The sequence below is a fragment of the Odontomachus brunneus genome, unplaced genomic scaffold (assembly GCF_010583005.1).
Source record: "Odontomachus brunneus isolate Ranch 3 - 2012 unplaced genomic scaffold, Obru_v1 Obru_scaffold_261, whole genome shotgun sequence".
NCBI lineage: Eukaryota > Metazoa > Arthropoda > Insecta > Hymenoptera > Formicidae > Odontomachus > Odontomachus brunneus.
In genome coordinates, this window is record NW_022639711.1 from 101,356 (window position 1) to 126,000 (window position 24,645).

General features: G+C 39.1%; 3 protein-coding genes across 7 annotated transcripts in view; all 3 read left to right on the forward strand.

The window, feature by feature from the left end:
• The first annotated feature begins 153 nt into the window (after window positions 1–153).
• On the forward strand, window positions 154–7,028 carry LOC116852888 (bone morphogenetic protein receptor type-2). Of its 3 annotated transcripts, none has more exons than XM_032833648.1 (12): window positions 154–350; window positions 1,091–1,382; window positions 1,597–1,699; window positions 1,792–1,992; window positions 2,077–2,307; window positions 2,456–2,611; window positions 2,719–2,901; window positions 3,030–3,199; window positions 3,280–3,475; window positions 3,592–3,792; window positions 4,173–4,394; window positions 4,676–7,028. In XM_032833648.1, exons 2-12 carry the CDS (start codon window positions 1,203–1,205, stop codon window positions 5,716–5,718), a joined length of 2,886 nt encoding a protein of 961 aa, XP_032689539.1. In that variant the 5' UTR covers window positions 154–350; window positions 1,091–1,202; the 3' UTR covers window positions 5,719–7,028. The 3 variants fall into 3 exon arrangements, with proteins under 3 accessions (XP_032689539.1, XP_032689538.1, XP_032689540.1); XM_032833647.1 differs by having other exon boundaries at window positions 155–350; window positions 2,071–2,307; XM_032833649.1 differs by having other exon boundaries at window positions 155–350; window positions 1,091–1,367; window positions 2,071–2,307.
• A 965-nt stretch (window positions 7,029–7,993) lies between these two features.
• On the forward strand, window positions 7,994–11,480 carry LOC116852889 (elongation factor G, mitochondrial). The gene is made up of 9 exons (XM_032833650.1): window positions 7,994–8,208; window positions 8,333–8,491; window positions 8,615–9,113; window positions 9,198–9,462; window positions 9,543–9,714; window positions 9,851–10,141; window positions 10,246–10,449; window positions 10,576–10,887; window positions 10,994–11,480. Exons 1-9 carry the CDS (start codon window positions 8,134–8,136, stop codon window positions 11,264–11,266), a joined length of 2,250 nt encoding a protein of 749 aa, XP_032689541.1. The 5' UTR covers window positions 7,994–8,133; the 3' UTR covers window positions 11,267–11,480.
• A 1,448-nt stretch (window positions 11,481–12,928) lies between these two features.
• The window catches only part of LOC116852887 (leucine-rich repeat and calponin homology domain-containing protein), a 63,407-nt gene continuing 51,690 nt past the window's right edge, over window positions 12,929–24,645 (forward strand). For 2 of the 3 annotated variants that reach the window (XM_032833645.1, XM_032833644.1), the window contains exon 1: window positions 12,929–13,337. In XM_032833645.1, the coding sequence (XP_032689536.1) occupies window positions 13,145–13,337 (193 nt within the window). In that variant the 5' untranslated portion in view covers window positions 12,929–13,144. Of the gene's footprint in view, window positions 13,338–13,478; window positions 13,897–24,645 lie in introns of those variants that run through there. The other variant, XM_032833646.1, reaches the window with a different exon arrangement.

Genomic DNA, 24,645 nt, shown 5'->3' on the forward strand with positions numbered 1-24,645 from the left:
ATACACATGTATTATCACGTTTATACGAAATCTTTAATAGAATGTAATTTGCAGCGTAAAAAACAGTCGATTTGTGATAACGATAAGCTCTAATGCAAATCGTCCCAAAACACGGGGCGACAGCGGCTTTACGATAAGGGGCGATCTTTTGATGGGTTTATGAACACACGATTAGAATGCGACTCAATGGATACGGCTTGACTGTCAAATATACGAATATTCAGGCGAACACTTGCACCGAGTGCGTTCGGCAGCGTTTTGGGGGAACGTGCGATGTTGTGTCCGACGACGACGGTTTGGACGTCACACATAGACCGTATCGAACTTCCACGAAGGGCGCCGAGCAGAACGTAAGTTCATAGACACTTCATGATGTTCGTCCGTAATGCATTATGCGTTCTCATCCGTATCTTCTTTTTCATTTTCGAAACGCCGATTTTCCGTGACGCGCGTGCAACACGCTCACGCCGCATGATGCACGACACACTTTTCCAGCCACCCGCCTAAATTCGCTACATTTCCACGTTAATCCTTCTTAATCATTTTTCCGGTCGTTCGATATTTTATATCCGCCTATCGTGCGTATGAGGAGCACCGATTAATCAGTCACATCGTAGATGAGATTTTGCATTATTTACATATTATTATCTCCGTATTCTTACATCATTCGCGTCTATATTGTGAAAATATATATTAAATATTTAGAGATATCCGTGGAAACATTATGTTATCTAATTGTGAAAGTTAGATTTTTAGAGTTAGCAAATGCAAAAAAAAAGAAAAAATATATAATGATTATGCAGTTACAAAAGTTAATAAACAATTTTGTATAACAACGAATATGTAAATTAATAAATAATATTGATGAATATCTGATTAGAAATATGAGGAATATATTTTATACATATGATGACTAAACAAAAAAGTTATATAATATTTAACATTTAAAAATTATAAAGAACTTGTAATTTTTATATGCAATTCTTATATCATCAAAATTACAAAATTACATTTAAGAAAACAGCAAAATTATGATTTTTACTTAACCTCATTATTTATGAAATTTTTTTGCATTATGTATAACATGCAGATGAACTCAGAATCTCTACAGCAGCGTTGTGTATTACTATGAAAGATGCCAATTCTTAAGGAGCAGTGCTTCTGTTGAAGTGGTTCTGGCTCAAGAGGCCTCCTAAAGCACAATGAGAGCCATTGTATCATTCATACTGATCACACTACTGTGTGGCATAAGCTTAGCCTCTGTCAATGCTGATAGAATATGTGCTAGTAGAAAGAAAAATGTTGAAAATTTATCCTTGAAACAGAATTCAGCAGCTGTACCTGAAGATGTATCCATTGATCATAATGTAGGTCACATAATAGTAAGTCCTTACAAATTAAATTTGCACTTCTTGTCAATATTACAATAAGTTTGAGATTATGCAAGATTTATTTAATGCATAAAATATATAAAATAGCAAAAAATAGTTGTGAATAATATTGTGAATAATATTAATACTTATACTATACTACTTGTATTAAAATTAAAGTAATTAATTAAACAAGAGAAATAAAAAGTATATATCAAACTTCTAGGTAGATGAAGAGATTAAATTTGAGAGATGTGATAATTTCTGTCATGCCTTGTGGCAAGAAAATAAAACTGCAAATGGCACTGAAATTAGGATATTGTCCCAAGGTATATATGATTAAAAAAAATACAAGTTTGTCATAAACATTTATATTAATATCAGAATAAAACAGAATGTTATTGTTTCACATATTAATTAGGTTGCTGGAGACAATCTGGTGAACAGAAATGTGAAAATACAGAATGCATTGCCCTTCAGAGATCCACAAAAGCTTTGAACAATACAAAATTCTGTTGCTGTCATGGGAATTATTGTAATCTTAACATTACTAGTTCCAATCTCGATGATTACTCAGATGACAAAATATTCAATCCCCTTTCTTCACAAAAATGTCAACCAAGTAAGATCAATAATAACATTAAAAGCTAGTATATATATTATCAATATTATATTGTAAACTATATTGCAATTTTTCCAGCTACAGAATATCTGGAACAGTCAAACTCCGAACAACGGTTGTTATTTATAGTGAGCATAATCACATGTATACTGCTAGCGGTACTTATTATATTCATTGTTGTATACAGAACATATCGCAACAAAATTTTTGCGAGTTTAGGAAAGCCGTTATCTTATAACGATCAATTTATGGACAGTACAGCACTAAGAACTGGTACTTATACAGTTGATCATTTGAAACTCGCGACCATCGTAGGTATGTTTACATTAACTGCATTCAGTGAAGTTAATTAATCTTGTTGTTACAATTTAACATCTAATCGTTAAATATATCCAGTTGATTGATAAATATGTTATGTTATATTTATCCAGTTCTGTGAGATATAATCATAATTGTGTTACAGGTCAGGGAAGATATGGATCCGTTTGGCAAGGCAGTATGGGAGATCAAGATGTTGCAGTTAAAATATATCCCTCGCATTATCGCAATTATTTTCAGAATGAAAGAGATACTTACTGTTTACCTTTTATGGAACATCCATCATTATTAAGCTATTATGGTTGGTATTTTCCATTAAAATTGAGACGAATTGCAAACAATAATAATATGAAATTGCTTCTACAACATACATCTGAGCCAGAAATTTAATTAATATTTTGAATGTAGGTGTAGATGAAAGAATTAGTATGGAAGGTAGTGTTGAGTACCTTCTGGTACTCAGTTTTGCTCCAGGTGGTAGCTTAACAGATTTCTTACGAACACATACTATTGACTGGAGCACATTCTGCAAAATGAGTCTTTCCATAGTTAAGGGACTTGCTTACTTGCACACAGATATACGCAAAGGCGGTATGTATGGTATTATCTGCTTTGCATCACATAATTACATTTCTCATTTAATCATAAGTTCAATTACAAAGTCGTGTAATTGTGAAAGTGATAATTTCTAATAAATTTTTATAAATATTAATTTCTAGATAAATTCAAGCCCTGCATTGCACATAGAGATATAAATTCGAGAAATATATTAATCAAAGCTGATAGTACTTGCTGTATTTGCGATTTGGGATTAGCAGTTCAGATTTCTGGCTCGAAATATTATTCTAATGGAGAAGAGCAGCATGCCGAACTAAAATCAATCAATGATGTGAGTATCTAATATTTACGCGAGTTTTGAGATTATATTCCACATTTATTAAAATTCTCTATCAAAACTTATCATACTAGGTGGGCACTCTGCGATACATGGCACCAGAAGTGTTAGAAGGTGCTGTTAATTTACGCGATTGTGAAAGTTCTTTAAAACAAATAGACGTTTATGCAATGGGGTTGGTTCTTTGGGAATTGGTCACAAGATGTTCTGACATTTATATCCCTGGATCGGAAGTACCGCAATATAAACAGCCGTACGAAAATGAAATAGGTATGTATATAAATTTTTTCGAAATTCTAATAGTTATCTGTTGATGCTGTTGACGCTGTTATTATATTTTATATTATCTATATATATAAAATACCTCTTTTTTTAATATTTCGCAGGACTTCATCCTACATTTGAGCAAATGCAGGTCTTGGTGTCGCGTAACAAAGCTAGACCTCTTTTAGAGGGTAATTTAGTAGATAGACCAGGAGTGCGTTTGATCAGAGAGACTATGGAAGATTGCTGGGATGCCGATGCCGAAGCACGTTTAACCGCTTTATGTATAGAAGAGCGTCTTTCAGAATTACAGTCTCATCGTGGTAACGCATCGTGGTCAACGCATATATTGCGCGCGTAAACAGGGTTGAGAAAGTTACTTTTTGAAAGTAACTCGTTAATAACATTGAACAAACTAATTTATTATTCATTCAGATGTTACGAGTCGTCTCTATTTCTACTAGACCAAAATTTAGAGCAGAGTTTTAAATTTTAAGTTATTTTGAATAAATTGTAAAGATTGTATTTGGTACTCTCATCCAAGAAATTTGATTGTGCCATTATTATTAACAAAAACAAATAATACTAAATTGTCCTTGAAAAAAAAGAACTTGCAACAGGACGCTGCAAGTAATACGTTACTTCCCAACCCTGGCGACGAGAGAATCTTGTGTCTTTTAAAATAAAAAAACTTGTTTTGTAGTGACAATGCACTTTATCGATGGAAGTCCGATGGTTAATTCCCATTGCACCTTAGTGCCTTCGACGACGAACAGTCTTTATAGCGAATCGTCGCATCACGACAATGTACATGTTGTACAACTCGCGTTGAATATGATACAAGATGGTAACGCTAATGAGAATGCGATATCTGAAAACTTGGTTGCATTATCGCCATCTGACAGTGTCGCTCATGAACACAGTTGTGAGTAATTAATGCGAATGAATGTTGCGTTAATATTAAGGTGACCAGACGTCCCGATTTTTCACCCTTTGTCCCGAACTTTTTCGAGTGCTATTTGGGACACCGATTTGTCATCATTTTCAATGATTGTCAAATAATTTTCGGATCTTTTAACCCCCCTCCCTCCGCCACCGCTTTATACATTTATGAAGTGCCGAATTCAGGACTGGAAATTTGGTCGCCTTAGTATTAGGACTCGTGATCTCTCCGAACACTATTAACTAGATTCCTTTGCGTTTTAGTTAAAAATTCCAACGAGATAGCAACATATAATCATACTCAAACGCTTCAGCCATATCAAGGCAGGAATCCGTGTATGGAGAGAAATTTAATGTTACAATCGGATTCCTTGGAAGATCTGAGCTGCAACGGCAACATTCTTGTAGACAAGTCGCTGAAGCACGCGTGCAACGATCAGTATAGGACCGCCACAGAGGCGCAAGGCCTGGTCTCGCATGATTACTTAAGTCAGCATACAACGCAATTAACGCAGCTTAGGCCGGCGACGCCTATACCGTATGTGCAAAATGTTATCTCCGACGAAGGAACATCTTCATACGGCAAACGAAAGCAAACGAACATACAGGACTCGTCACTTCAAGAGAGCCCACGAAAGAAATTGTTCGCGTGGCCCAATTTGAAGAAGTTGCTCATCAACAAGAAGACAAATCCATATAGCAGATACCAAATAGACAGAGAAGATTCCAAGTCGAATCTGTTGACGAAGCAAAATATCCAGATTAAAACCGTCGAGACGAATGTGACGATCTCGCCGGGAGGGAAATATGTGAACGGTATCATCGGTAAAACTTCCACCTCGGCTGTGCCAATGGAAAAAAACGACAAGAATGCCGCACAAACGGGAAAGCAGAAGCAATACGAAAACGATAACGCAACATCGAATGTGCGTCCCTCCACCTTGCCGCTCGTGAATTTGAGAAACAAAAAGCGAGAGAACAATCTCAGCAGGCAGCAGAGCATCGACAAATTCAACGAGGTCTTTAACGTGGGCTCGAACGTGAACAATGTATTGAAGGATCCGCACATGAGAATAAAAACGCCCGGCGATTTACCGCCGTCTGTCAGGAAGATACGCGGTCGTGCACAATCAACTGCGAGATTCTCTCTCTACGACGATCGTATGATGTGCAATATTCTTAGCGAGGAGGATGATCGTAGCGACAAAGCCATTTGGAATTCTGTGCCATTCGGTATGGATCTCGGTGATAATGACGGGAAACATTCACCAACGAAACTCGATACCAAAAATGTTACGTGCTTTTAATCAGATATAATACTAACGTGTTTGTAAAGTCCTTTATGTCTATATAATTTAGTCAGGAAAAGAGAAAAACTGGCTGTAGGATATCTTCAGCTCAAATTTATGTACAGAACTTGTGTATAAGAATAAGTAAGAATTTTGTACTCGAAATATATACATTGCTACAACACTACAGATGAGATAACAATGAAATAAGAAAAAAATCAGAGACAAAACAGAGTATATTAAAAAAAAGAGGGAAAAAAATAAGAAAACGATATCAGCGATAAAAATTATACGGGATGTGTAATAACTCATGCTACTCGATTGATTTGTCATGTTACATTTAATAGCGGTACTTTGTGCATCACGAATGCTTTTGATAAAGTAGATGATTGAGTATGACTAGCGCACGCGCGTAACGATTTTAGATAGAAAATAAAAAATCAAATCTACTCAATCCATATACACTGGATCGCAAGAGATGGATTTGTTCATCATTACTTTACTTTTGTCATATATGTATTACGTGTGAATTGTCTTCTTTGTAGTTGATGTTTCTTTCAATTCGATATCTATAGCATTAAGTGAATTCTCGGTATAATTGTCAAACACGGACAATCAATGTTAACATTTACACCACGTCGTAAAAATACTGTGTATTAACAATCTCGATGTGTATATTCATCATTTACTTTCTTCACACAGCATTTAAAAGACATAATCTCTATATGTAATGTAAAACAACAAGTCTCTTAATGTTAAATCTTATAGAATATTCTCAATTTGATATTATTACGTGGATTGATGACGAAACTATGCAAATTTCAATCCTTTTATTATTAATTTTATCTCTAAGAAATTTTTTACCCCTTCCTGTACATATCTACTTTTTTTGTATGAAGTAAGTTTTATATGAATTTAAGTTTTAAACGAATTGTGCAACATCTGTTCATTAATATGCAACGATATTTATCAGATATACGATTTTATAATTAATGCAAAGCCATTAATATTACTATAGAAAACGATTGTAATTATAAGATAGAAATAGTAAAAAGTTATATTTGAGCACAAAGTATAATTGTATCGAGTTACATGAAAATTATTTTTCCTGATCCTGCGAGCTCAGTGTAAATATATGTGTGTAGTGTAAAAAGAATTTATTCAAATGCGTTAAAAATGCTTGTTATGTTATGTTATGTTATGTTGAAAATATCGTAAGTTCTTGTGTTATACATTTTGCGGTACTTTATCGTGCAACATGTTATTGATAAAATTAAGATAAATATATGATTATGCAACTTATAATAAAATTTGTTTTACGTCGGAAATTGTTGTCCCTTTATTTAAGGTTCCTGATCTCTCGTATTGTCTATCTCTTTTTAATGACGTTAGAAGCGAGAAAATGCATGTTAAAAATTCTTGCAAAATATGTTAAAAATATATATCCATAAAGTAACACTTGCAATCGATTAAACTTTGTAAGATATTCCGTGCACTCTCTTTTTGCAATCAATAATTGTAAATTAACCTGAATAGAAATAGGCGAAGAAATAGATTAAAAAGATGAATTGTATATCACGTTAACTTACGACAAATTATTGATTGTTAGAGCAAAAAGGAAATGTACGAAATATCTTATAAATTTATTTAATCGATTGTGTTATTTTATGGATATATATTTTTATTTTAATATATTTTGCAAAATTTTTAGCATGCATTTTCTCGCTTCTGACGTCATTAAAAAGAGATAGACAATGCGAAAGGCCAGGAGCCTTAAAGTTAAAAGCTCATGTATTTAGTTTTACAGGTATCAGAAAGAGAGAGAGGGAATAAGAGAGTAGTTTGCATTTGTAAAATATAGATTTTCTATATATTTTTTTAATTCACTTCTTCAGATATTGATCTTCTCTACTGCCCCTTGCTATTGCTTATCTTATTTAATAGATAATATTTTTTTACTAATCTTATTATAAAAAAGGATGTTTTGGAAAATATGTTTCATTTTATTTTCATATTATGTAATGTACGAAATGTTTAAAACTTTACTTTCGTTTTACTGTTTATTTTAAATGATAAATTATATGACTAAGAAAATATATATTAAAAAGATATCGATATACAGATTAATCGAAAGCATCGAAAAGATAATCGATAATGTAACAAAAAAAAATCTCGAATATCCGTCGTTTCTATTGGACAACGTGCCGAACGTACTTTACAGTGGCTGCGTTCCGAAATACACTGCCAGTACTGAAAATCTATAGTTCATGTTACATATATTATAGAATTTCAGTACTTGCAGTGAATTTCGGAACGCAGTCAGTGCTGGATCCCGCGGGTGATAATCCGTGCAAGTTAAATTTGTACAAAATCAAATTTTTCATAGAAAGTTCTTTTACGAAAATTGTTTAGTACCAAGTAAATAAATAAACCATGACTATCGTGACATTTTTAAGCCGTAATGTTAACTTATCTCGGGTGTCAACGTTGCGTCCATGTATTTATGGAGTAAGATTGTTTATAATCTGCATATAATTTTTGTTGTATTATAAATTTTCATCGCTGTCGTATTACTCATACATAATAACATGGAAATTTTATTACAATTCACACCGTTATTTCGTTTTTCTAGCAAAATGTACAATATTGGTCATCATATGCCAAATTTGCTGAGCACAAGCCATTGGAGAAGGTTAGAAATATTGGTATATCGGCTCACATTGATTCTGGAAAAACTACTCTGACAGAACGTATTTTATATTATACTGGTAGAATAGTCAAAATGCACGAAGTGAGTATTGAACAGGATGGTTTCATGCATATTTATAAATAAATTGACTACAATAAACAGGATTCTTGAAACTGATGTTTCTAGAAGACATTACTGTATGTATATAATTGCATCTGTTATTAGGTAAAAGGAAAAGACAATGTTGGTGCAGTAATGGACAGTATGGAGTTGGAAAGGCAAAGAGGGATCACTATCCAATCAGCTGCAACGTATACATTATGGAAAGATCATAACATTAATATTATTGATACACCAGGGCATGTAGACTTTACAGTAGAAGTCGAAAGAGCTCTACGTGTCTTAGATGGTGCTGTACTTGTTCTGTGTGCTGTGGGTGGTGTGCAATCACAGACATTGACTGTGAACCGTCAGATGACGAGATATAATGTACCTTGTCTGGCATTTATCAATAAATTAGACAGAATGGGAGCAAATCATAAAAGAGTCTTGGAACAAATGAGGAAAAAGCTACATCATAATGCCGCGTTTATACAGATACCAATTGGTCGGGAAGGTAATACTAAAGGATTGGTTGATCTAATTCAGCAAAAAGCACTTTATTTTGAGGGAGATTTTGGGGAAATTATTAGAGAAGATGAAATCCCAAAGGATATGAATGCTGGTATGTAAAATGAATCTCAATTCCATTGATATATCTTGTTTCTCAGTCTTTAATCTCACAGTTTATTAAAATTTTGGTGATCAGAGGTGAACGAGAAGAGACAAGAACTGATTGAGCACTTGAGTAATGTGGACGACGTACTTGGTGATTTGTACTTGAATGAGATAAAATTAACCGAAAAAGATATTATGGATGCCATACGCAGGGCTTGCGTGAAAAGAAAATTCACTCCTGTTCTAGTTGGCAGTGCCCTAAAAAATAAGGGTATTCAGCTATTACTAGATGCAGTAGTGGATTATTTACCAAACCCAGGGGAAGTAGAGAATTATGCTCTTCGAATGAAATCAGAGTAAGTGTCATAAATTGATGGTAAAAGACTGATGTACACTTTATTTGTGTGATTTACTTCTAAGGAGAAGTTTGATTTAGGAACGAATTCGAGAAAGTTTTAATGAATCCTGCTCGAGATAATAAGGAACCTTTTATCGGACTGGCATTTAAATTAGAAGCTGGAAGATTTGGTCAATTGACGTATTTCCGTTGTTACCAAGGAATGTTGAGCAAATCGGATACCTTGTACAATACAAGAACGAAGAAAAAGGTAATTGTGTTTATGCGCGCACATATAATATACTGTTTTTATAATTCGCGTTGCAAAAAGAAAAAGAGAAATGAGAGAAATTTTGTCTTTTTCGACAAAAAGAGAAGAAAAATGTCATAATTGTATAATATCTCAGATGCGAGCGCAAAAAGTAGTTCGGCTTCACTCAAATCAAATGGAAGACGTGACAGAGGTTTATGCTGGAGATATCTTCGCTTTATTCGGTATAGATTGTGCGTCCGGCGATACCTTCGTGAAAGATCCTAAGTTAAATCTATCGATGGAATCGATCTACATCGCAGATCCCGTAGTCTCTATGTCCATTCAACCAAGCAATTCGAAAGATCGAGACAATTTTGCGAAAGCTATGAACCGATTCACCAAAGAAGACCCGACATTGCGCATGCATTATGATCCAGATAACAAGGTATGCTTTTTTATGTTATAAATTAATATCTACTTATTTTTATGTTATAAATTAACATCTACTTAACGATATAATTAACGCTAAAAGATCTTCATCTTTTTTAGGAAACCATTGTTTCTGGAATGGGAGAATTGCATTTGGAGATCTACGCGCAAAGAATGGAACGCGAATACAATTGCTCGGTGAATCTTGGAAAACCGAAAGTTTCCTTTCGCGAAACTCTAACCAAGGCGTGCGAGTTTGATTATTTACATAAAAAGCAGAGCGGTGGTGCCGGTCAATATGCTCGAGTGATCGGTGTTCTGGAGGTAAAGTCTAAGTAAAACACACGCTTTCTTTATTTTTCACCGTTTTACTTTCCATCGTTAATGTTGATTTATTGTATTAATGTCTATAGTTTGTATAATATGTAATCCGTGTCTTTTCTGATTTAGCCATTGCCGCCCCATCAAAACACGCAGGTCGAATTTTCGGATGAAACTGTGGGCACCAACGTTCCGCGACAATTCATTCCGGGCGTGGAGAAAGGCTTCAGAGCCATGTGCGAGAAGGGCATGCTCAGCGGTCACAAAATCGCCGGGATCAAATTTAGAATAATCGACGGTATGCATCATTCCGTCGATTCTTCGGAGTTCGCCTTCTTCCAAGCCGCGCAAGGCGCTATCAAAGATGTATTTGAGAGCGGTAGCTGGCAGATTCTGGAGCCGATCATGTTGGTCGAGGTGACGGGGCCGGTAGAATTTCAGGTATGACGATATAGCTGACTTGTGCGGTTAATTCAGCACTTGCATAAATAGTTTCTGCAGTATATTTCCGGCGGAAAGTTCCTCACACGTCTGTTGTCCCTTGTAGAGTCAAATATTAGGACAACTCAGTAGACGAAAAGGCATCATAAATAGGACAGAGGTCAACGATGACTGGTGCGCGGTCATTGCGGAGGTACCGCTCAATGAGATGTTCGGTTACTCCAACGAACTGAGATCCAGCACTCAGGGTAAAGGAGAATTCACTATGGAGTATACGAGATACAGTCCTTGCTTGCCGGAGGTACAGGAGCAACTTATTAGACAATATCAGGAGTCACGGGGAATAGTAGTGGTGAAGGCGCAGAAGTCGAAAAATTGATTGTAAAATATAGAATAAACATTTTTCATTCTTTAGCAAAAATTGCACGACGTTACCACATGTGTTGCGAGCTCACATTGTCTCTGGTAATATTGTTTATTATAGCTTCAATCTTATATTTGATTATACCAACTGATAAGTTATTGATACGTAAATGTAATAGCTAAACGTGTACAGTGATTCATATACTTATAAAATTTAATAATACTGATTATTGAATGCATTGTACATATTAGTCTGTGTCGCAATTAATGTATGTAGTATATTTACAAGATAGATAGGAAATACAATTTCTATTTTCAAACTTTTGTCCCTTTTTATTCACATATAGACTACTTTTCAATATTCACTGTTAATACGGGAAATTTATAAGATATGCAATATAAACTATAGATCTTCAATACTAGCAGTGAATATTAAAACAGCTATAATAAAAATACATTGTATACTGCAAATATTTTACATTGAAAACTGTTTTTGTCAAGAAATCAATTTTTTATATTGATTCGCGACATCTCTCTCGCGTCTCTTTTTACTTTATACTTCCAAATCCCAGACCCCTTTTTTGTCACCTTGGAGATTTAAAAATCCCATTGTTTAAATACCGTATTATCGAATTAAAAGTCTATTCAGACAAGCTTGCTTAATGCATATGTACAAGGAAATTGACCAAGTGTGTCTAATATAAAAAGACATTCTTTTGATTTTTAGGCTTTCGCGGTGTCCATGCACATTAGATTTGGTTTTCCCGAGTTTGAACCGCGTGAATTCATCTTTGATTTCGACGTTTCGCGAACATTTCAATCCGCTTCATCAGGGAGGAACGACCTGATGCCAATAAAAACACTAGGACACTTTTTTATTGCACAGATTATAATTGATTGATTTCTCCATGTATATATGCAGTATGCGATTACGCAAGTTTGTCTGGATAGGTCCTGATCAGTCACCGCGGCCATATTGGATTGTTGACGTTAGAAGCGAGGAAAACCATGTCCAAAATTGCTGCGAACCACAGCTAAATAAAAAAATATCATTAAAATGACACTTGCAATCTGTTCTACATACTTGTGAAATGCTCCAGATACTTCTTCTTTTGCCGAAATAACTTATTACGTAATTTATTATTTTGTGGTAATAACTTATCTCGTTTTAAAGAAAATCAGCTGTGTGATTCGATGCCGAATATAACCGAATAACTACTTATACGCATTAAATATCACAATAAACACAGTATCCGGAGCATTTCCATACTTCCACAATTGTATCACACGTAATATTCATGCATTACATTCAGTAATAACGTTGTAGTTCGCAGGAAAAAATTAATCGTCTATTTACATCGTTAGATCTGTTCGATCAACTTTGCACGAGTGCAATAAGTTAAAGAGAGAGACAAGTATACTTTCTTTCCCTTTAACTTATTGCAACAGTCTGCACTTTGTGAACCTAATAATTGATCATTTTGCCGTTTATAATCATGTCGCCACCGTCAACGCAGAGCTCTCGGCTGACCGATTCACTCTTTCGGTCGTCATGGTGACGACGCCTCGCCCGGCTCGTTGCGCGCGATTGGCGGTCAGACGGTCGCCAGGTGGCGCGCGCATCGAGCGCGCAGTGCGACGCCGGCGGCGGATCGTGGCGCGATCAGTAGCGCGTTGACGGAGGCGAGGAAGAGATCGTTGGTGCGCGCGTGCGCGTCTTACTCGTGTGTACCCTACGCGTCGCGCGTTCCTCGTGCACGAGCAAATCGGAGCGCGTCGCCGAGGCGGCTGTTGTTGAACGCTAAGGAGGACCCGCCGTCACCTCTTCGGTCGCGTATCGCCGAGGCCGTACTCGTCGGCGCCGCGGTGTGTGCGTGTGCCCGAAAAATGTAATATGGCGATGGTTGCGTCGTCGAACATGAGCGGCCACATACAGAAGCAGCTCACCAGGAGCCTCGAGCGGATCCTGGAGGAGGCGCACCTGAGCGGCGAACTCAAGCTGAGTGGCCGGAAGCTGAAAGACTTTCCGAAAGTCGGGAAAACCGGTGCAGCCGCCAAATACAACCTGCAGGACACCGTAATCGCCGGTGAGTCCCTTTCAATTTATGCGTCTGTGTGAATGTGTGTGCGCTGCCCTCGGTTATTGGCTCTGCAGCCGATTTCACAAAGGGTGCGCAGTTGGCTGAAAGCGCGGGGTAGCCGCAAGGCGGTATAGAGTTTTGAAAAAAAAAACAATAACAAACTTCTCGCTCGTTTTCCGAATGATCGACGTGCGCGTTTATGTTTATTTGCGTTGTGTTGTTAATAACGGAATTCAACGTCGCGTTTCTGCTAAGTTTCAACGATGTCTTCTCTTTGCTGCAATGTCTCTCAAGTTGTCATGTGTAATTTCGACTGCGATCCAAATCGGGCTACGCGTTCGTTAACCTGTTAAGATCACAACGATGTCGTTTCGGAAGCGAGAGTGTTGGGTTCGCGGGAATGACTTTGCATGGAGCTGTGTTCGCGAGCTGTCATGAACATTACATATTATCCGTTAAAACGTGTATTTCCAGTATTGAGTCGTCGCGTCTTGCAGTACCGTTACGCGCGTTGGATCGATGATCCCCCGGCGTCTTGTCGATAAATCGGCAATGAAGTTTAGAGGTAAGGCGTGAGAGAGTGAAATTAGGATAGTCGAACAGAAATATCTCTGTTCCAATTCTTGATCATATAACTGCGTACCGGATAGCAATTTCCGTATCACAACAGTGAGCTATTCGGTTGACCGGTCTCGTTTACATTCACTTTTTGTGAGTTGTATCAGCGAACAACGAAGTTTCGTCCGCGTAATCTAGCGCCTTTCTTCCTCGAGATCTCTCGACGCGGACCGCTGTCGTAAATATTTACACGTCGATTCTCGCTGATACAACGTACTATATATTTACCAATATGTACCTATTAATACCTTGACCTTGCATGTAAAAATATACCGCCATGTTATTCCTGGCGGGGAGCCTTCAATAGAAAATTTGATACGCACGGCGTGATTACGTCAATGAGTGCTCGGCATCCCCAACGCTATTAATTCCCTTGGCTTATTGAATAAACGAATGCGCGCGTATGTACTCGTACGTGCGTACTGATCATACACCGCGACGGTGCATTGACCAGGGAAACCTTTGAGCATTACCTAATAGTGCGCACTCGCACCTGCCAGGTTCGACACCTGGCGTGCATTACTCACCGGTAATTGCGGCCGTTTCGATTGCGGGACTTTGTAGCAAAATGCAGCGCTCTGGCAGATTTATTAAACATCCACTTCAGCGTCTTACCTATGATGATACGAAAAGTAGAGACATTAACGACTTCGGAGTTTCGCGCTATCATTGCGCGTTTAGCGTCTGAGCCCACTTTTTTTCTTCCGTTGCATTAGCTCGATCCACACACACACACACACACACACACACACACACACACACATCGTATTTTTTTAACTCATAGCAAATACAAATTAGATATATTTTGTATTCGATTTTTCAAAATTCTTCAGAGAAAATAACGATAAAGGCAAGAGGAATTTAGATATGTTTATTAAAAAAAAAAAAACTGAAGAGGTTTATCGACTAAAAGTTTCTCTTTGACTAAAATAATCGGCGAATCAATCAATTGTCAAATATCTTATGTAATTATAATCAATTGCGTTAAAGTTCGATTAATCATCAATTACATCAATCGGCAAAATCTGTGATTTTATATGTGATACGATTGATTAGTTTTGATTGCTGATTTGCCGATTATTTTAGTGTAAGAAAACTTTCGTTGGCTGGTTCTCCCAATATTGATCCAGAATATACAAATTAATATCAATTATCGTTCCGGGCAATCGCGATGATTGAATTCGGACGAGCAATTACTTGATATATTTCATTGGCGATATCATCATGAACGTATCGGTTTGATTCGATCAATATACGACGTTCTGATTTACGTGGATAAATTGCAGAGTTACGTTAAAATTCTTTTCTTTCCATCTTCATAACAAGCGGGGAGACAATCGCATTTTATAAATTGAACGTGATGAGATTCCTGCTTTCTCCTGATATACTTTATGAAGTATTCACACCATGATTAAATTTGATTGTATCGCTGATAGTTGAGCGTCAAAACTAGATGGGTCGAAGGAGGAAGGAAGGGAGAGAGAGAGAGAGAGAGAGAGGGAGAAACCAATATATACACGCGCGGGTTAATTTATCTCACTCGAGATAATTACGCCGCGGACGTCAAAATCCTCGTTTCAACTGTGTCCATTTACAGGGACAGTCGGATCTCGCACATCGAGCTCGTAAAATTTTAACCACGAGCCGGGGACTGACGAATCCCCAACTCGCTCTCGGGCTGAAAAAATGAAACTGGAATACCTACGGTTTTATTTCCTCGCGGGGCGCACACAGGCACGCAACGGCGTTGCGGCGCGGGTAAACACACGCAGACGACATTGGCTCGGGGTAAATGTAATAAAAACTTCGACAGAGCGCAATGCCCGCTGTTCGGCACGTTAACGCTGCGGCGTTTTGTCTGTTTGAAAGATCGCAAATGCTGAACGATCAGTTTTATCGCGCGATTCCGTATTTTATCTGGAATTATCGCATTTCATAGGTCCAGCCTCGCGGGGGAAATCTCACAGATAAGTTTGTAATCTCGGCGAGAAAAATAGATCGACCTTTATTTCTTCATTGCCCGATTACGACGGAACTTACGTCTCTCAGAGCCTAAACAAATTTTCTTGATCATAAATTTAGTTCTCTTTAATCGTTAAAAAAATGAAAATGCTCAAACTAATTGAATACTAATTAATTGATCGGTTAACGTGAAACTATAAACATGATCCTGAAACAGCGCTTGTGAATTCTGCACGGTAAAAAATATTCTGGCATGGAAAAATTTTGTGTGGAAATCGATCCACATGTAGAAACTTTTGTGTTTTAACATGCCCGTATGTTTCAATTGAACATATTATCTTTGCGTTAATTTGGCTACTCTTTGCGTAGAATTCGTATTCATTAGTAATAGTAATATTTTATTACCGTTCAGCTACAATAGCCAAGAAGGGGATTTGATTTACATTAAGTTATATTTTGTACTTATCCATTCATCCATCCATCCGTCCATACATTTTACTATTAATCTTACCTCTATTCTATTCTCCTTCGCTTACCGCTTACCTATCTCTAGCCTATTCTCTCATCACCTTATCACAGCCTTATCACAGCCATTAACATTCTCGCTTTCTTTTAATACCTCCTTTCCATTACAATAAACTATCGCCACTCTTTACTGAATTCGTATTCATTATTTCTAAGTGTTAAAGTAACATAATTTGCACGTAACATGTATAAACTGTGTTATTTACCAATATTTGTGTTATGTTAAATTAGCACAACAATTCGAGTGGATAAATCGGGACACATGCGAGACGTATTGAATTTAACACAAGACTTTTCGCAATGTACGCGACGTCCATGATTGCTAATCGGAAGAACGGACGCCGACCACTTTTCACCCGAAGCACGTGACATGTCGCGAACGACCGCGACGCATTTTCACCTTTCCCATATTTTCTCTTCCACTCGCGGCGTAGCTGCTCGTGAACGTAAGAAAGCTGACGGGATCGTCGGCGCGAAATTCCCGAAATAAAGGGAACGATGATGAGTGAGGAAATGCGGCCCACTGCTCCGCAATAAAATGACGCGCCGAAGTTATGCGTCCGCGCGCGGAAACTTATTTCCGTCGCGCGGTCGTTGCTTTAAAAACGCAGGAGCGCAAAAGCGCGCACGCAATCGCGTCCGTAACTCTTTCCCTGCCGCGCACAAAGCACTTTCCGCGTTATAATTTTCCCGGCCGAGATAGATCGGCTGCACGTCCTGCTTCTCCTTTTATCAGCTTCGACTGCGGCCTGAATGTGTAAAACGGCGACGGCGTGCCGTGGCGATGGCGACGGCGGTGGTAATAACGACCGCGGCGACGGCGGCAGGACAACACGGTTATCGCGGCGCACCCATATTTCCTGTTACCGCGATAAATATTGCGTCTGACAGCCGATAATTCCAAGAGCAACGCGAATTGCGGGCGCGAGCTTTCATTGAACGAAGTGTGCATCACGATCTCGACATTACCGATGCTTCGTGTCGTCTCGCTGTCGTAAAGCCTAATCTACAGTGTGCTCTTTGCTTCTTGTTCCTTATTCTCGATATTTTTCTAGATAAAGGCTGCAAGTCAGAAGGAAATAAAGAGAAAGAAAGAAGCGAAGAGTACGTTGTAGATCTGAGCCAAGAGTCTGGACATGTTTAATTTTTTGATCGAGAATGACGCTCTCGCGCATCCCGAGGTTGTCTACTCGGCTCGAGTTAAAAGAAATCTTCTTATACATTTGTTTCTAATACCACAGATAGAAATAGATCTTTTAATTTCTAATCATTAATTTTTCCCATATTTGTTTCCTATCTTAAAATAGTGATTTCTTCTGTAAGAGTCTCTACAGCTTTATAGTCTTTTTATATGATAATCCTCAGATCCTCGCCATTTTCGATGAAACAAGAAACTAGATCAATCAGTGTTGTCGTTTCTAACAGAAACACAGAACTCGTGCGGGTTAGTATCGATGACGTCTCGTTGCTCTGCAACTCGTGGTCTGCGAAATCGCTCGGTTCTATTGTGGTGAAATTGCTGTCGTGCCCATTGGCGATATTCGAACTGTTGAGATTCTACACATGAATTCACTAAGAACAATATTGCAATACGGACGTGCCGTTGATGAGAAAATAATAATTCGCCGCGCGGATCGTTCGTCGGGATTATTACTACGCGATGAAAATTTACGCGTCATCGCAAGGAATTATTTTTCGATTAGGCGTCTATAAGATTTAAATTTTTTTGTTTTACTTAGAAAAACGTATGGAGTAGTCAGTCATTGGTAAAACAAAATCTAAAAAATAACAATTTTTTGGGTTGAATCATTCTTGCGTAATCATGATCAATTGGAGTATCGCAAAAGAGCTTGAAGAGATTCGCGTTGCGTCATGAGTCATTCTTATTTCTCTTTTCGCGATCATTTCCTGCGGCCGAGAACCCATAATTTCCGCTAAGAGTTTCCGCGAGATAGCGGCGGATTTACTCGAGCTTCTACGTGCCACGGTAATGTGTAATCCACACACGTGTACGTGTGTAATATCGTGTAGGAGTGATAGGTGTATCAGATGGATATCTGGGTCGACACGCTGCAACATTGAATGCGGTAAATTGCGGGCTATTCTCTCTCTCTCTCTCTCCCCCTATCTTCCGTTCAGTTCTCCCCTTGCGATTCAAGGAAAAAATCTGACCGAGCCGATTATAATTCCGCGTGTTCGCTATTACACGTTAGTCAGGACTTTACGACGTTGATTCATAATTCCAGAGTGAAACGCAAAGGATACTCGCGATCTGGTTTTCGCTGCGGCTTTACGTGGTTTCATTCGCGCAGTTTTTTCTTTGCTCTTGTTTTCCTTTTTTTCTTACACGCGTTTACGGTAGTCGGACCGGCTGTGAGCGCAAACGCGCCCGGAATGTTAGATAACGTTGTTGTTGTTGTGCGCGTGAGATTTTCCTGGTCGTTACCCGCGAGTCTGGATCGTGCCTGCGCGTGGCACGTGGACACACCTTCGTGTCCCGGACAGACAATGTAATGTCTCACGTTGGAAGCTGGAATTTGCGTCCTCCGTTAAATAACAGCCTCGTGGGCATAGTGCCCCATATTTTCGCGACGCGTGTTCATAGCGCTAATAAAAGTTACTCAGCGCGAACGATAATTAACCACGGAGGGAGGGACTGTGGTGAAGTTGTATTTTTCTGCTGCTAATTTCTTTCAGAAGTGGTGCTGCCGCTCGCGTTAACCCGATGGTTGTAATTTCGTTTCGGTTCTAGGAAACGTTGATTCTCCATACAAGTATGAAAGTTCCTCTTTGCGAATTAATTCGATGTACATCTCCACGCGTGCTTCTCTTCCCGCTCTTCTCAAATATTCGCGCCGGAGATCGTTATATTTATAAACGGCCGCGGAAAGAAACCGGGTCACACAGGATGTGCTAAGGTTAATTACCCTTTGATTATAAATGGACACGCGGTTCTTATTAGATAACAGTCTGTCTATTTATATCCTCCCGTTCCATTCTTCAACGAGGCCGAGCAACGGACTCGCATCGAATTTCGATGACGCTCGTCGTGAGATGTCGAATAGGAGCCAGGAATCGCGAATCAACATCGTCCTCGGCGGGTTGGATCGATGCATCGTTGAGGGGGAGGGGACCTCTTTGCATTATTATTACTTTCCCCGAGTATTATCGAATTCCCGTTTGCTCCCGTTTATCCGTCTTACGAGACCTGCGACGCACCAGAGGGGACATAACTTCATTAACGGACCCCAGGTCAGTTCGGCTCGCTCAACGAGAGGGATCCTGACAGCTTATTCTCGCGTCGACCGCTCGCGTGAAATATTCACGCGAACCGGTTAATGTTACATATCTGCTGTCCCGCCTCCATGGATAGAGGCTGCACCAATTCTGTCAGGTGGAGTGACGAGGGTGCCGAATGGATGTCATTTCGACAGGCTGAAAAAACTGCTCGACATGATATCTCGAATATCACGGCTATCTTCGAGTGTCTGTGATATTAAGTCAACTCCGCGGAATTTAACGTCACGATAATGTCGCCTAAATTCGCGGAAAACGACAAAATATTTTTTGCAACGCATAGACAACGTCTCAGCAGCTCGTGCGATTAATAATGCGAGTTCTTCGTCCAAATGTGCGAATTTTTGCGGCGATTATTTCGACTAATCCGAAACGCGTCGTTGTGTATGTAACTCTCGACTGTCAAGTTTATAACTCGGAGTACCGTTGCAATCAAATTGACTCAAGTTGACTCAACGCCATCATGATACCGTCTGGATCCGCGGTGAGAAGGATAGAATTATTTTTTCCAGCGCGTAGGCGTCGTTTCGCATCAGTCCGCGCGGTTAATAACGCGAGTCCTTCGTCTGAATGTGCGAATTTTTGTGGCGATTATTTCGACTAACCCGAAACGCGTCGTTGTGTATGTAACTCTCGACTGTCAAGTTTATAACTCGGAGTACCGTTGCAATCAAATTGACTCAAGTTGACTCAACGCCATCATGATACCGTCTGGATCCGCGGTGAGAAGGATAGAATTATTTTTTCCAGCGCGTAGGCGTCGTTTCGCATCAGTCCGCGCGGTTAATAACGCGAGTCCTTCGTCTGAATGTGCGAATTTTTGTGGCGATTATTTCGACTAATCCGAAACGCGTCGTTGTGTATGTAACTCTCGACTGTCAAGTTTATAACTCGGAGTACCGTTGCAATCAAATTGACTCAAGTTGACTCAACGCCATCATGATACCGTCTGGATCCGCGGTGAGAAGGATAGAATTATTTTTTCCAGCGCGTAGGCGTCGTTTCGCATCAGTCCGCGCGGTTAATAACGCGAGTCCTTCGTCTGAATGTGCGAACCTCTCACGACGATTATCTCAATGAGCCCGAAACGCGACATAATCTCAAGTATCTCGCGGAGGACAACGAAGTATTTTTATTATTCGTAGAAAAGACTTCTATTGTTTCAGCCTGTGCGATTAAAGCAAGAGCCGCTCGTCTCAACGTGCGAATTGTTTACGATGATTATTTATATCGCGTACATACGCGCTGACTCATGCACGCGTGGCAACGCATTCGGTCGGAACTGTTATCGATTATGTCACGGTGTACCGCGCGCATACCTCGCGGAATAAGGAAGAAGGGTGCGGACGCCTCCCTTTCTTTGCCGTCCCCGCGTTCCCTCTCTCCACGCACCACTGCACCGGACGATCGGTAATTCAGTCACCACGACGTCCCACCAGGTTTTTTCGAAGTCGAAATCGCTCCCAAGGGCGCGCGGACTCGCCATGGGCAACCGCGGGGATTTTCACAATGGCCGAAATGCTCCCTGGCATTCTGCGCGAGTCTCTCTGCCAAGTGCAATCTCGCCGATGCGGCCGGTATTGTGCGATTCGTGTGCGCGTGTGTTGTCCGTCTCTGCGCGTGTACACTCGGTTCCGCGGATACCTTACCGTCCGATATATCGATGGATACACGGAGAGAAAAGTTCGGTTGGATGAGCCAATTTCTGCTGAAGTATAAGTCCCGTTTTAAGTGCGCGCGCGAATTCGCGTAATGTCGCGGATAAAGAAAGAGAGAAATAGGAAGGTAGAGACTCGGCAAACACAACGGCGGAATTTTATACGCGGTCTCACGGTGCTCGCTCCGGCGAAATTGTCGACATTGTTGTTGTTCCCCGATGCACTCAATGACGCGCGATTTCCGCCGTACTTTTTCATCCGCGCCGCTGGAAATTGTCACGCGAACTTTTCTTGCACGGCCGCCGGTCGGTTATGGCCACGCTGTAAATTTGCCGATCACCGGGTGGAGACCGGCGCGACGTTTATTCAAGAAACTACCTGCCGTTTACATTTATCTCGCGGTGAGCGGCGAAAAACGCCGTCCAGGAATCATTATAAGGAGACAGCCCGACAACCGAATTCCTTCTGCTTCGTTACCTCGAGCAAAGAAACCTGCTTTGCTCCTTTCACAGTATTAATATTAAAATGCTCAATATTAAAATACTCGATACGGGAAGAATTATAGTCTCTTTTTCAAATAAATTATTTTCAATTTTGCTATATTTCTAGTAGCGTAGGAACGAACGATCAGTAAGGTTTATTTTGCTAATCAAATTTAAAATAGAGCCTGTAAGAGTTCACACAGATATTGTGGTGCAGTAAAACTAATATTTTAATTAGTGATAATTCTCCAAAGATAGGAGAGAATTTATTTATAGTGTATAAAAATTAAGTCACCAATCTTTTGAGAATTATCACTAATTAAAATATTAGTTTTACTACAATATCTGTGTGTGAACTCTTACAGGCCCTTATTTTAAGTTTGATTTGTATCTCGAGAATTCCCTTCTTCTTAACTATTTTGCTAAGGAACGTAGCAAATTTTTTAATACTATATTATAGTCCTTAGAATAGCACGTATAAAAAATGAATGGATAATAAATTACTGCAGAATGTCGATTCATTCTTCGATTATAAAATTCACACCTTGGCAGAAAAGCAGGAAGGCAGAAGCCAATCAGAACTCGCGTTGGTAGAAAAGCAAAACTGTCAACTATCAGCTGACCGCTAGCGCAAGTTCTGATTGACTTTTGTCTTTCTGCTTTTCTGCCAAGAAATATGAATTCGATATTAAGTTTTATTCTTTCTATGCAATACAAATTCTCTCCTAATAATTTCATACTTAGTGAGGTAATTTGTGTTTAAAGAGCCGCGAGGATGCATATGCAGTTTCGAGAGCAATTATCTCATCCGTCATAAATTCTCGTTGAACAACCGCGGCGTATTGCGAGTATATTGTCGTCATCTGGTATTCAAGGAGCGACAATACCACGTACGGTCTCGCGTATGCTCACTATCGATAGAAAGATATCGAAGTGCAGCGGCGCGTAAAATAAAATTTGCGACTTCGCTGACCAGCCGCGCTATCGAGGCATCTTGGCCGTTTAATTCGTCGAGCATGAATGTATCGGACGTTTATCATGCCACGGCTACGAACTATCGCACAATGGCCATTGCGTGCATTGTAGAGCCTAGCGGCCAGCCGCGGTGTTTTGCCTCGAAGTTGAGAATAGACAACTTCGCTGATCTACAGTGGTAGTTTAACTACCTCTGTTTTCTACAAACTGATCCAACACATTTGCTCCGCTTTCTATCCCTGCTATTTCTCGACAAATACCGGTCGTAACTTGGTCGAGGTCTTCCTGCAATCTTCGCGATTGCTTTCCGCCAACGATGTCGTCAGCTTTTCGTAAATAGATAAGACCCGTAGACCCGGTAATCGTTACTTGAAACTTTCCTCATGTAACAGTGGATTTGTCGAGTTAGATGCGAGTTTTTCAATCGAACTATTATGAATGTAACGTCACCTATAACGGATGATTTGACTAAAAAATTCAGATCTAGGGGAAAACGTCCAATAATCGGCACTCGTTGCAGCATTCACCAGTTTTCGACACCCTTACTCGGATCCCATCCAATATCATGATATGTACACGGAGAAAAATAATTTACTGTCCCAGTAACTTTTCTGCTGGTCTAGCAAAATCTTTTCGTTATTATATGGACAGCAAAAAGATTTGCTAAGACTACTAATCACTATTTAATTGGATATAATTTGCTGATTTACAAATTATTTTGTTATAAGAACCATGATGGATTTATATAAGCAGTTGCAATTTTGCTAAGGATACATTATTTTGCATCAATAGCAAATTAACGTGATTCTTAGGACAAATACACTCAACAAATTTTTTTATCCTGGCAATAAAACTACTTTTGCTCTGATAACGAATAATTTGTAAAATTAGGTACGTTAACAAAATTTTTTGATGTCATTACGAATATACAGTAGCAACGACGATTTTGTTAAAAGAGCAAAATTATTTTTCTTCGTGTACGAGGAATATTAATTATTTTTTAATTATTTATCAATTGTTATATTTATCATCTTATATTTATCATCTTATATTTATCATCTTCTTACTCGTTTTCCTTTAAATCTCCATATATCTTATAATAGGACATCCGACAATATCTATGCCGAAAACGGAATGCCGACTACTTGACGTTTTATTCTAACTCGGAATTCATGTCAGAGTACGTAACATGAGACAAGTTTCAAGTAGTTAATACGAGCTTGAGACTCTAACCGCGGCTGTAGGACTGTGTAAAAATTGAGAAAAAAGTTGTTTGGAAACCGCGAGTGATGACTATTTAATAATTCTTTTGTTCAACGGTATGCAACGTGATTCTTGTTTGAAAGATTCCTTGCATGACTTTGAAAGTTAAGAGATGAGTATAACGCAGTAGCAACCTTTTCCATGGATCTCACGCGGTGCTAAAATGCTCTAAGCTACGACAACTTCTACTTCGTGGGATCGTTTTACAGGAAAACACTCGATCTAGTCTAATCTGCGAAATAGAATTCGGTGTAGTATTACGTTCGTAAATGTTAGATAACCGCGGAAAGATTCGACAGAAGCCTCAGCGAACACGCTCCAATATAGGATCGTGCTTCACTTTCCATCCGCTCCGTTTTTATTTGCTTTCTTTTTACTCTCTCTCTTTCTCTTCCTTTACCTTGCTGACTCCTGTAGCAGCTGTCGCGCAATGTAGGATCGGTCGACCGTATCGAAAGCATTTCCTTCCTGAATCACTTTAGGACTAGCTCTTTGCGCGTATAATACTTGATCACATTAAAGGAACCCAATTGA